General features: G+C 40.8%; 2 protein-coding genes across 3 annotated transcripts in view; both read right to left on the bottom strand.

The window, feature by feature from the left end:
* Positions 1 to 12,496, bottom strand: part of KCNJ3 (potassium inwardly rectifying channel subfamily J member 3) — a 650,962-nt gene that overhangs the window by 120,967 nt on the left and 517,499 nt on the right. The window lies entirely within an intron of this gene.
* Positions 3,816 to 12,496, bottom strand: part of GPD2 (glycerol-3-phosphate dehydrogenase 2) — a 69,976-nt gene continuing 61,295 nt past the window's right edge. For both annotated transcript variants that reach the window (XM_061445844.1, XM_061445836.1), the window contains 6 exons: positions 12,243 to 12,374; positions 11,614 to 11,772; positions 9,019 to 9,131; positions 8,845 to 8,923; positions 8,627 to 8,725; positions 3,816 to 4,868 (listed from right to left, as the gene is read on the bottom strand). In XM_061445844.1, coding sequence (XP_061301828.1) covers positions 4,743 to 4,868; positions 8,627 to 8,725; positions 8,845 to 8,923; positions 9,019 to 9,131; positions 11,614 to 11,772; positions 12,243 to 12,374 — 708 coding nt within the window. In that variant the 3' untranslated portion in view covers positions 3,816 to 4,742. The remainder of the gene's footprint in view (positions 4,869 to 8,626; positions 8,726 to 8,844; positions 8,924 to 9,018; positions 9,132 to 11,613; positions 11,773 to 12,242; positions 12,375 to 12,496) is intronic.

Genomic DNA, 12,496 nt, shown 5'->3' with positions numbered 1-12,496 from the left:
ACAGCCTCACCTGCTGAAACACAGAAAGTTTGAACGCAGCCCCAGCCTGTTGAGTGCATTGATCAGTCTCAGGCTGCAGTGGTTCAGAGGAGGCAGACAAAACACGGTGGCTGACACTGGCATTTGCCGAGGATCAAGTTCAGTGAAATACACAGTTAAAACTTCCCTATATTTTCCAGAAACCAGCCCCCTGCTCACACCCAACTGGATAACCTAACATACATGACAGCCCTTGCACAGGGCTTTTTGTGGGAAAAAATAAACCAAAACCCGAGCAAGCTAAAGGCTTGCTCAGGGGAGCAAAATTTAATCTCTGCCTTTATTTGCAAAATAGGAAAAGATGAGATTATCCCAGAGCATGCCTGCATCAGCGGCATCTTCTGAGTGAAGAAGGTATCGATCCTGAAACACAGTCTGTAACCTCCAGCCTCTGCAGCTGAGCGCACTCTTTTTGCCAGCAGTGCTCCTGCACTGGGGTACAGACATGCAAAAATTGGGGGGAACATTAGAAAGGGGAATGGGGACTAAAACCTCGAGGCAGAACTCTCCCACAAACGTGAACCCCCTCTTTTCCAGTGAGGAGAAGTAATGCTCACTTAGCAGCAAAGATTCACCCTCACCGAGGACGGTTTTCTCTCCTCGAAGAGGTACAATCAGTTCATATCTGACACGGGGAAACACCCAGCTCAGGCAGCAACGCTTAAATATTAATGTTGCTATGATATTCTATATTGTATTTCTAAAACAGGCTGCAGAGTGCAAAAGAACATAAGTTGCAATAAATCTGAATTTTTGAACATTCAGTAGAGAAAATTGTGCAAAGCAAGGGAACCCAGTCCCAAAACACCATCCTTGAAAAAAATCCTATTCCTCTCAGTTCTGTGGAGAGCAGCAAAATCAAGATCACAACTCAAGGCAATTTTAGTGCTATAAAATATTTGGGACAAAAATGATTGCAGCAAAGATTTTCTGACATATTACTTACACATCACCGATTAGATAAAATTTATAATCTTTGTAATTCCACTCTGGAGGTCTTGGTCCTGCTTATTTCTGTGGGGGACACGTGGAGGGGAGTTATCCTGCCTGCACGTACACAAACCCTGTACTCGGCGCAGCTGCATCACAGTTGTGGAATATCCCTATTACAAGTGAAAATTAAAACCTATAAAATAATATGGAGATTATAAAAATTGCATTTAAACTGATAAGAGCTTTACTGATTTACTGACAATGAAAATATATAGCATTTTTTTGGTAAGAACATTTATCAACACATGGCAACCCTGGACTAAGTTGACATGTAAAATGATCAAAATGGATTATGAAATTTCTTCCATTCACTTCTATTGATTTTAGTTCTGATAAAATTCATCAGCGTGCAAAGGAACACTTGAGACTGCCATTTCCAACCCCCCCAAAATCCAGGCCAATTGGCTGGCTGTGATTTTAGTACGAGATGGCAGTGCAGAATACCTCACCCTGTGTGTCAGTGGCGAGCACACACAGCTCCTACATCCCAAGAATGCTAAGTGCTGCATTAACTCTCAATTTTCACTTCTAAACTATGAAGCACTAAATTCTGAGCTGAAATGGGAAAGCATGGACAAAATTATGTTATGTTTATGAAGAAGCATCTATCTGAACATTCTCCCCTTAAAAATAAACTTTTTCAAGGATAATCAAAGTTATTTTTGTAACTGCCATAACAAACTGCCAGTGAAGGGACCATTTTTAATCAGTTTTATTGATTCATGCTTTCAGTTCTTGCTCAGTTAAAAACAAGGCACATTAAATACATCCTCTTATTGCTCTATAAATGCATGCGGCTCATTGTGTATATCAAAAGTAATAAATAATGGCAGTAAAAGACCAAGACAGTTATAAAAATGACTACCCAACCTCAAACACAGTATTTAACAGTTCAGACTAGAACAGTAACCTCACAAAATACCTAAGTGCCATGTGTAAAACAGGCAATGCGTATACATGTGTGCACATACGTACACACGTGTTTGTACACACATATATAAACACACTGCATGTACATGCATACCCTCCCCTCCAGGCATGCAGTTTATTTTAAATCCAAAATATTACCACATCCAGTAATCCAACTCCCACTTCAAAGACAAAAAAAAAACCAAAAACAAAACAACAAAAACAACATGAAAAAAAACCCAAACAAAACAAAACCACCCAAAGCAAACCAGAACACCAACCCCCCCAAAAACCCCAAAACACATTACTGGTTTTCCACCATAGCAATGCAAGACAGTGACACCCTACAACTCTTTCTACAGTACATTCACATGAAAAGAAAATAAACCAAACAAACCAAATCCAACATTCCTGAAAAGATGTGAGGTGATAAATAAATATTTCTAGATTTTTCCAAGTACAGATTTAGCTGTTTTAAGTAACACATGCAATCTTTACACAGGGTGGTCATACAAGATCTTGCTATGGCATACAAAGAGAAGAGAAGCATGACAATAAAGTGCCTAAGATGCAAAGCAAATTCCTATCGGAGGACACACATTTAGCCAGAAAAATCCCAAAGTCTCATCCTGTATGCATTACCAAAACAAGAGAACAAAGAGCATACTTTGGGTGCAAAGCAGAAAGTCCTGGCTTCACAGGTAAACTTTTATTATTAATTCTTAACAGTGCCATTGATAAAGGAGAATTTTTCTTTGTAAATGCTGCAGATATTTTACTTTATGTGGCCTGGAAGAGGTCTCCTTACTTATGTTTTCTTCTTTGTTTTCTCCTTATTGTTAGTAGTAGAATCCTAAGCCCCTTCCGTCCTGACCTTCCTCACTGAACCCAAACAACCTGTGTATCCTACATTCATTCTCCCCAGTTCTACAGGGTATGTAAAATTTGTTGCTCTCTTTTCATCTGAAGAGGGGTTTGGCGATATGATGCTGTGCACAACATTACATACTTCACCTGAATATACTGGAACATAATTCAAAAGAGAAAAGTTTGCAGGACCACAGAGACAAAACCCTTTGTCCATAAAATAATTCTTACATTACCAAACATGCTAAGTCCTCAGTCACCCAGACCATGCCTTGCCAGCACAGGACTCTAAGCAAAAAAGCCACAACTGCGAATAACACCATCATTTTGGTAAAAGGCAGGGTCAAAGAAAAATCTAATGTGCAAAAACCATCCGAAAGGCATTTTATCGAAGACTGTCTCCTTCACTCCAGATTTTACAAATTGGGCAGAAATATAACCATTTACTGAATTTTAAATGAGGCTTGCCCTTTTTTTTTTTTCTTTTATCTACCATTTTTAGCACCTGAATTTTTAGTTTTTTTTAAAGGACTGCCTCTCCAGCCAAACACAACCTCAGCACTTACTATGTGCCATATGAACACTCCTCAGCATCTCCATTTTGTGTATGTAATCGTCTTCCCTTTCAAAATATCAAAGCAATCCTTGCTGTTCAGTCCTGTACTGTTATTTTCCATTAGTGAAAGTGGTGACATTGGTTAAAATAGATTAGATTTTACAGAAGTAGAGAACCTAACACCTCGGAACTGCAGCTTTAAGTTGTAAATTGGTACTTAAAAAACACAACAGAAGGACAAATTCATCAATAAACCATTCTTGTGTTTTTCCCTTCCTTGTTCTACATCAGGCAGGAGTCTTCCACCTGATCTTGACCCTAGTCGATCCAACAACAGAAAGGCAAACAGACAGACACAACACCACTGAAAACAGCTCAAGTGATGATCTTATTTCCCCCCCCCCCCCCCAATTTATCTGCTGAAAAATAGCCCTTTCACTTTTACAGACGATTTAGTGTAATGCAAAACAAGTTTGATTGTTTCACTCTGTGTTTGAGCATTTTTAAATGAAGAATTAAGACCATCGTGCTATTGAAACCTGCCATATTCTACAGATCATCAGGGTTTGTCCAAAACTGAAAACAATATGAAGCCTTTTACAGCATAAACCAACACCTGTTAGACTACGCTATTTATTAAAGGAAGCCTATTTTTATTAATATGGGAGAAAGGAAAGCTGTCCCCATGCTTTTAAATAAATTATTAGCTTGGGTGATTAATCAAGATGTCTTGTAGTTTTCCAGCTTCATACTGCCAGTATTTTTGTCTGGCCAAGTACTGGTACCACTGAAATAACAGCACTTGGAAGAGCAAAACCAGCCACGTACAGAACCTCACAATAGTTCTTCGCAACTGCTGCCTCAGGAAGTGTCAGTCTTGATCCTTTTGTGTTATTATCTCCAACCCAGATCACCAGCTTTCCCTGTCTCACTTTTGATCAGCAGAGATCAACAACTTTTAAACACTAAATGTGTATTCACAAAACTCAATGCAATGCATTTAAAGGCAGGATGCACTTTCTGAGCATTGTTTTCTCTGAAGGTAAAGGTGATATAGAAGTTAATGAATGAGGCAGTATGTGCACATGCACTTGTGTGTGCACCCAAATCTTTCTAACCTGTATTCCTGAACTCTTGTTAATGAACCCCTGTGTCTAAAGAATACCCAATCCAAAAGGCCACATACTGGAGTATTAAGAGCTGCACAGAAAACCATTAATAAGGAAAACAAATGCACCAATATATTTTTGTAAGAGCTACACCCATGGACAGACGCCAGTCATCTGGAACAAGCAAGGCCAGTCAGAAGCACTGGAATGTTTTTTAGCAGAGATGCATCTCCATTAGCCATGGCTGTGAGCAGACGTTGCATTTGAACTCACAGTCCACCACCGCTCCGGTCCACTGGAATCCCCACGCGCCGATGCAGATTCTCCTCGGCAGTCTTCATGAGCACAGCCAGCCGGCTTCCAGACACGTAGCCCTTCTGAATAGCACTCATGAGCTTAGGAGACAAGAGGGAGAGCACTCTGTTAATTCCTTTGCAAGGCAAAGGAGAGAGGCAGAAGGTACAGCACTTCATGAAAGGCCTCAGCAAGCAGCCAGAGTGATAGCAACCAACACCAGTCCGCAGGCAGACACCACAAACCCCTGCTGCCCATGTGGCTTATGGGACATGGGACCCCGGCAGAGCTATGCAGGTTGGTGCTATTGGCTTCCCTGCACGAGAGGCAGACAGGCACTGCTGTGTGTCCCACCCAAGGGCCACCAGCAGGAGACACCCACACAGCTTCACTATGAACAATGGCAGAGTTCATTGTTTTGTCCAAGAGCCATTAGCAAGTGTTAATGAATACACAGAACTGATTTTTCCATATATACAGCAAAACTGCTGTATGGTTTCTGAGCTCATTTACATTTCCCTGAAAGTTTTGGCCCGGCATGGGTGGTGGAAAAAGCAGAAGTACCAAATATGATCCACTTGGAAGTAACGGTGCAAGCGACAGTCAACCCCAGGGTTTTTGCATGTAAGAATGAAGGATAACCCATCCACTTCAGAGCTGGTTTGTTGGTTTTTTTTAAAGTACCTGAAAGATGTAACTAATAGAACCCTATTCCTGATCCACCACTGATCCTAGACCATACCCTCTTTCATTTATATGCCCTTCTTTGTAGAGACAGCACACTTGACTTCCACAATTCTTTCAAATCCAAGTTCCTTTACAGACTTTTAAAACTAATTTGCCTTTAAGTCCTGGAAACTGGACTTGGCTCTGTTTTAACGAACACACACTAGTGCTAAGATTTTAGTTAATTCTTCTTTATCCCCTGGATAAAGCAAGCATTAGACTTGAAATTACATGCAGCCAGCTTGTCAAAAACTACTATGGAAAGCAATTGGCACTTACAAAATGCAATTTCTTATTCCCATCCAGTGCTGAGAATCCTTCAGATTTCTTCCCTTCCACAAAAAAATCTATTAATTATATCTGCAGCTGGACCTATGCAAATGTGGCATCAACCCTGTCAAAACAGGAATTAGTACCTGGAGGGAAGAAGGTCAGAGGGAAACTCTGTGCTTTGCAGACCCAGATGAGGGTGGAAAAACCTCCCTGCACTTTGAAGGCGGTTACTGACCCTGTGCAGTCCTGAGGCAAGGCAGATGATGGAGTTGGGAAGGAGAGGACCAACAGCAGGAAGAACAGTAGCTACAGCCAGCAAGGGAAGCCCATGATCACCTGGAATTTGTGTTTCCCATCACCTACCACCCCACTTCCAGAGTGATCTTTACACACAGCAAGGGAGGTCCCAAGAGGACAGGCCCTGCTCTCACCCATGCACACTGCCTGGCAATACACTCTGCTATCAGTCCTGAGTCTGTCTGGACTGACTATACTGCTACGTAGGAGAAGCTAGTAGCCACAGAGATACAGAATTTTACAGCAGTAACTGTGAAACTATACCAACTACAGTTCATATGGCATGCTTTTTGGGGGAAGCAACCATAAAACGGTGGTTGCTGATGGCTGATCCCCTGACACTGCCATGAAAAGAAGAGTATCTGATAAGTGGGTTGGTGAGGATCAGAAAGGAATTCTGCTGTTGGGAAAAAAAGCTTCTTCCTGATTTAACAAGGTTTTTGACTTTGCATACCAAAACTAGCTCCCAAGTTAGTCGCTCCTTCCCTGAGCATAAATGACAGCACCACTAAGAAAACAGTCACTGCCATAGGACAGCACCATGTGCACACAAACACCATCAGTGCTCTGCCTTCCTGTCATGTGGAACAACCCCTTTGTGTTCCTGATCAACACAGGCCGCTTTCTCTCTGTGAAAAACCTGTAGGCATCAGTGCCTGACGGGATCGGTGCTCACCAGACTGTTACTGGAGTGACAGGAGTGACATGGGCACCTGCAGTTGGTCAAAGGAAGTGCTTGGGACTGCTCTGCTCCCTCTCTGCAGAGCTGTGCTGCCACCCTGGTACGCTGTGTTCCTATATTCTAATATAAATGTCCACAAATATTTGCACACGGTTTTCCACACGCATCCTGTGGTAAAATGCAATTACTTTAAAGTTTTCAGAAAGCAAACACAAAAGCATTGGGGGCTGACATAACAGATCCATTAAAAATAAAATTAAACAAACATTTAATGTATTTTGTTCCTTCCATGGCAACCTCCTGCTAATTTTATTAGCACACTTCATCCTAGGCACTCAGCTGTGCAGGAGCAACCTGTGTGTTGCTCCCTGCCTCCCTGGGAAGGAGGTGCACAGGCACAAGTGATCCTTACTGCAGTGCCAGTCACCAGTATTAAATATTCCAACTGTGAAATGCATAGGAGAAGCCAGTAGCTACAGTTACAGAGTTTTACAACAGTACCTTTGAAACTATACCAAAACAGTGGCTTGCCTTTCACATTTTACAGATACAATGCCTTAGGGCACACAACCCCAACTGAGGCTTTTTAGCGCAGGGGAGCAAAAAAATCCAACAAGCCACCAAAAATCCACCGCAGACATAATTACAAGTTGTTCCAAATTTGTAACCACAGTGTATCCAAACTAGCCACATCATAGCTTAACACAGCCCTTACAGTGAAAGGTGAGCTCCCCCCCTATCAATTAAAAGTTTTCACATGCAGAGGGGTGTAAAAGGGAGACCCTTTTCAATAGCCAGAAAACCAGCTGTGATTTTCTCTTTTAAATGAATCCGTAAGCATGAATTCCCAAAGCCATTGTTTCTTCTTCTGCCACCACTGTTTGTCTGTTGGAGTTTTTTTTTGACCCTTCCCCCAAGTGAATTTCAGTTACCCAGCTAAATTGCTGCATTTTAGGCAAATAAATAGTCCCTTTTTCTAATGCTGGACACAACCTGTGAAAATTTTCTGCATTTAGATTCAACAATGCTGCTCTTATCTACAGCTCATCTCAAGAGAGACAATTACCATTTCCTCTGCCTTGATCTTGTTTGTTTAACTTGACACAGTGAAGAAAAGGCTGACATTGACCAAAATCCCCAGCATGAATTTATCTCATGTTCGGCATTCATCATTGCCACCATGCAGGGAAGACATGGCAGTCACTTGAAATACCACACCAAGGAAGACTCCACAAAAACAACACTGACTGGCAAACAGCATAGGCACGAGAGACTGGGCAAACAAACATTTCCGTAGTACCCTTTGCTTTATTTTAAAGTCCCGCAAAAGGCAGGTGCATGGGTTGTCAATGTAACATCTTCCATACAAACTGAGGTACCGTTATTGCACCCAGGAGTTAAACCAGGGTTATAGGTTTATATATAAACTGTGTTTTAGCTGCAAGCTCATTCTTTAAAATAGGCAAAATAGTTTAGAAACTACTAATCAATTAACAGACCAAGATAAATGTCAGTGTGCCCAACTGTGCCATATACCTTCCAATGGACAGTTTTATCATTTTGATTATACTTAAACAGCACTTCTGTAGGATAAAGGGCAAAATTCAGGTCTGTACTGCAGTACACTTTGTAAATTGGAACTGGTTTTGGGGTCTTATTATTTCTGCACATGAAAAAAAAAATCCTTGAATTTCAAAGCTGCTTGAGGATGGTTGTGTGTGTCACTCACCTTGTGATCTGGCAAATAGCATCAACACTACAGCGTTTACTCAAGTAACACTCACCTAGTCTCCAATCCAGCCCTTAAGCAGAGGGGAAAAAAGTTAAATACTTACACCTTCGTTAAAGTTACAGCTTCTCTCGTAACAAAGAGACGCCTACCTGCAGAAACTCATTGAGCTCAACCTGTCCATTTTTGTTCAGATCCACTTCATTTAGAATATCATGAAGAGTATTTTCAGCAATTTGCACACTGATGCTCTAGACAAATAAAAGCACAGAAGTACATCAGCTGCATTGTTCAGTACTATTTATGCCACACTCTCAAATTTAGATGAGAAACTTAAAAAGGAAACCAAAAGAACACAGGGAAACATTACCTCCAAGACACGCTGCACATCCAGTATAGTAATAAACCCTTTCTTGTCCTTGTCAAACATGCGGAATCGCTTCTTGTATCTGCAAGATAAGGATTATCAGTGGGAAAAACCGCACTCAGAAGAATGACAGGTATTAATTCCCAGCAGCATAGGGAACTCTTTTACTTTACTCACCTCTCAATATCTGAAGGCACTAGACTGATTTCAGAGCTGTCTCTTAATTGATCTGATTTTACTTTGTAGCCCATTTCATAATAGAGAAATTTCTTAGCAGCTTCAAGTTCCTCCTACAAGAAAAAAAGAAAAACTGTGTATCTGAGGAATAGGGAGCTTTCACACAATTATTTTTAATGTATTATTTAGTAGTTTCTTCCACTTAACTAGAATTTATCTAAGGTCCAAAAATTAAGCAGATGGTACCTGAGAAGTATTAAAAAAACCCAACTTACTCTTAGGCACTTTTTAGTTTTGAAAAGAGGTATCAAGATTAGTAAAGACTTCTAATTACCGTGTAAATGCTTTAAGGACTATACACTGCCTTCAGTCACACATGGTGTATCTACCTGTTTCATGACAAATGGCAGATGCAGTTCAGGCCTACAAAATGCCATTTAACTCACAGCTGATATCTTAGTGCAAGGTTTCACCTGTCTCAAATCAGCAAGCAAAAAAATCAGGAGGCTCAAAACCAAGCAGGTTCTTTTATGTTTTAAACTAGTTTTCTGGATGGTAGTAAAACTGATTTGTTATCTGAAAGTTCAGTGGAAGGTCTTCCATAGCCAGTTTTTTAGTAAGTGATAAGCACCTGACACACATACAGTACTGTAGAGCAGAATTCCTTCTACAGCAATGGGTGCATCAAACACAGTTCTAAGAGTGATACAAGCATTTGCTATGCAGGCAGCAATGTTAAATAGTACACATCGCAGAATGGCCGCAGCAGCAGCAAAAGATTCCTTAGGCACGTACACATAAGCCACTTAATCTAGCAAAGCCTTGTTTGTGAAGGCGTACTACTCTTACATAGTTCAATACAAGCACAGAAATTAGCCTTAAAGTCCCAAACCAACAAAGACTTATTTAATGGTCTTACTGTAAAATCTAAATTAAAGCATGCTCGTCTGGATAGGCATTGAATTGCCTCGTCCATCGAGTCAAAATACAACACAGGCAAGATTGCTGTAAAAATGTAGCACTTCAAAATGGCCAAGACTGGTTACAGAAGAAATGCTCAGTAACTCAGTGGAACTTTAGCCTCACTTGAAAGAGAAGGAGACTTTCCCAAAAGAAAGCCCAGCAGACATTTGGGGAATGTAGAGACTGTCATGCTGGCATTAGGGTACTCAGGCAAGCATAGATGGTTTTGCCAGTCCTACAGGTGCATGCGGTATGTATTAATTTTCATTCCTGCAGGTTACAGTGAGAATATAATTACAGCTTAACTCCCCAACTATGGCTGCTGGAGCTAAGGCTGTCCATCCAACCCTAACATCATGCTAGTTTCAAACTCTTTGCTTTATAAGCTTCCCATTTTCCAATCTATTTTTATGAAAGAATAGATACAGCTTTCTTTAATACAGTAAATTATTATATAAGCAAATCTTGTTTGGTAAGTGTGGGATACCTGTAAGTTCAGTCAAACACCTCCAACTATGAGGTTGCTTAATGTACACGCACAAAAGCAACGCATCGGTGACATGATGGTAGCCCTATCTTTATGCACTCCTGTGGGGAGGCTTTAGGATCACAGCAGGTCTCTGGCTAGAGGATTCAAATGAGCTCCTTCCAGAATGTTAATCACACTTCTACCTTGCTAAAGGGTTTCATGAACAGTCTGAAGGAAACTTCCCATCTCCTTTGGAGTGGAAGAGCTAGGTGAGCATTTACAGGTTCTTTTTGTTTCAGAGTAAAAGAAGTCCCAAACCACGGGTCCCATTTGGTTACAGCACTTGTTGTGCTGCCTCTCCTCCACCATACTCGGGGCAGCATTACACATGCAACCTCTTTTTGTGACAACAGAAAGAATTGATAATCATAACTTACATGACATGATGGTTCAGTAGGGGCAAGATTCATGTCAGTAAGTGGGATGTCTACATCTAAGCTTAGATCTCCACGGATCCCAGGTACTCCTGTCAGTTTGTGGAGATCTAAGCAGGGTTGTAGGGTGCAGTTCATTACAGCAAATGCCTTCATTAGGCGAAGTGATCTTTACTACAGAGCAGGCACACAGAAACCAGCTTAGACAAAGACAGCGTGTTATCAGGACTGCAAGTAACAGTAAGATGAGTCCCACACGGTTTGTCTGGGCACAGACCCACTCTGGGCAAAGGAAGGTAACAATGACCTTAAACATTATTTTAAGACAAAGAATCATGCAAACTCAGTATCATCACTTCTCAAAATACACAGCAGACAAAAAAGAGTGACACATATTACAAGATCCTCCTTTTCTGAGGCAGATCTATTGAAAAGTGTCAGTAAATAAAATTATTGTACAGGAATAGGATAGTAATGCCAAGTCTGCTTTCATTTTTAAAGTTGGGGAACAACAGGACACAGATCTTCACTTTCCCCTCCACCCCCCAGCCAATGCCAACTCATTTCACAGCTATTTTGATAAAGTCTTTATAGTGAAATATGCCAAGTGAATCATTCTCTTGGGAAGAAAGCATCACTTGAAGTTTTCTATTCAACTAATTTAGATCGTTAACATGGAAACTACTTAAGAAGAACAAAACAGTTTGAGATGAAAAAGGCCCTTTGTACCTTTTTTTTCTGCTCACTCCAGTTAAGTTCTTTTCCCATTATATCTACGATTCTTGGCAGGGCTTCCTCTGCAGCCTGCACATTCAGAAAGGCCAAGCGAGTACGTCGGGAAACCATATCCACTGCTGTGCGAGCATACTCTTTGACACCATAGACAACCTAGAACAATAAGAGAAGGGGAAAAAACGCAGATGAGAAAGAAAATGGGCACTGTCAGAAATTACATTTAGCATCACAAACCTTCCTGCTAGGTTGGCTATACAAAATAAACTTGTTCCCACCCAAGCAGGCAGAGTGTTCAAAATGCTTGGGGCATTTTATAAAGCAACATAAAATCTTCCTTGGGACATTTTATAAAATCTACCTGGCATCAAACATGTATATATGAAATAAAAAATAGACACTATATCGTTACAAATGTTTAATTTTTAAAAAATATATTAATATGTGTATATACAAACAAAAATAAAGCATGCTCCAGAGAAGGAGAAAAACAAGAACAGGAAAAAGTCTGTATCTGACCAAAGGACAAGGCTTATGGAGATGTTTTACAGAGCAAGACCGACCTGCTCTAAAACCTGCTTATCCCAAGAAGAGAAGTGAGAACATCATGTAGTTTTTCCACATACCTCAGCTTCAATATAAGGAAATTCAGACACAAGACGCTTTCCAACAATAGGCCATCTCTTTCCTGTAACTTGGGCTATTTTGGCGACCTCAAAAGCCTTGTCGCCGTATGTCGAAGCTAGATGCTGAGCCACCTATGGAGTTGAAAACAAATTCAATAGGCTTTTGAAAGCACATCAAATGCACACATTTTTCTTGTCAATTCTCTTGTCAACAGTAACAAACAGGCTGAAGAGGGTATTAGATTTTGATTGTG

This window comes from Pezoporus flaviventris, unplaced genomic scaffold (assembly GCF_033815535.1).
Source record: "Pezoporus flaviventris isolate CSIRO_AGI_PZ_B2104156 unplaced genomic scaffold, CSIRO_AGI_Pfla_v1 ptg000001l, whole genome shotgun sequence".
In the NCBI taxonomy this organism is placed as follows: Eukaryota; Metazoa; Chordata; class Aves; order Psittaciformes; family Psittacidae; genus Pezoporus; species Pezoporus flaviventris.
The sequence above is the reverse complement of the archived record's forward strand: the minus strand, read 5'-3'. Positions and strand labels throughout refer to the sequence as shown.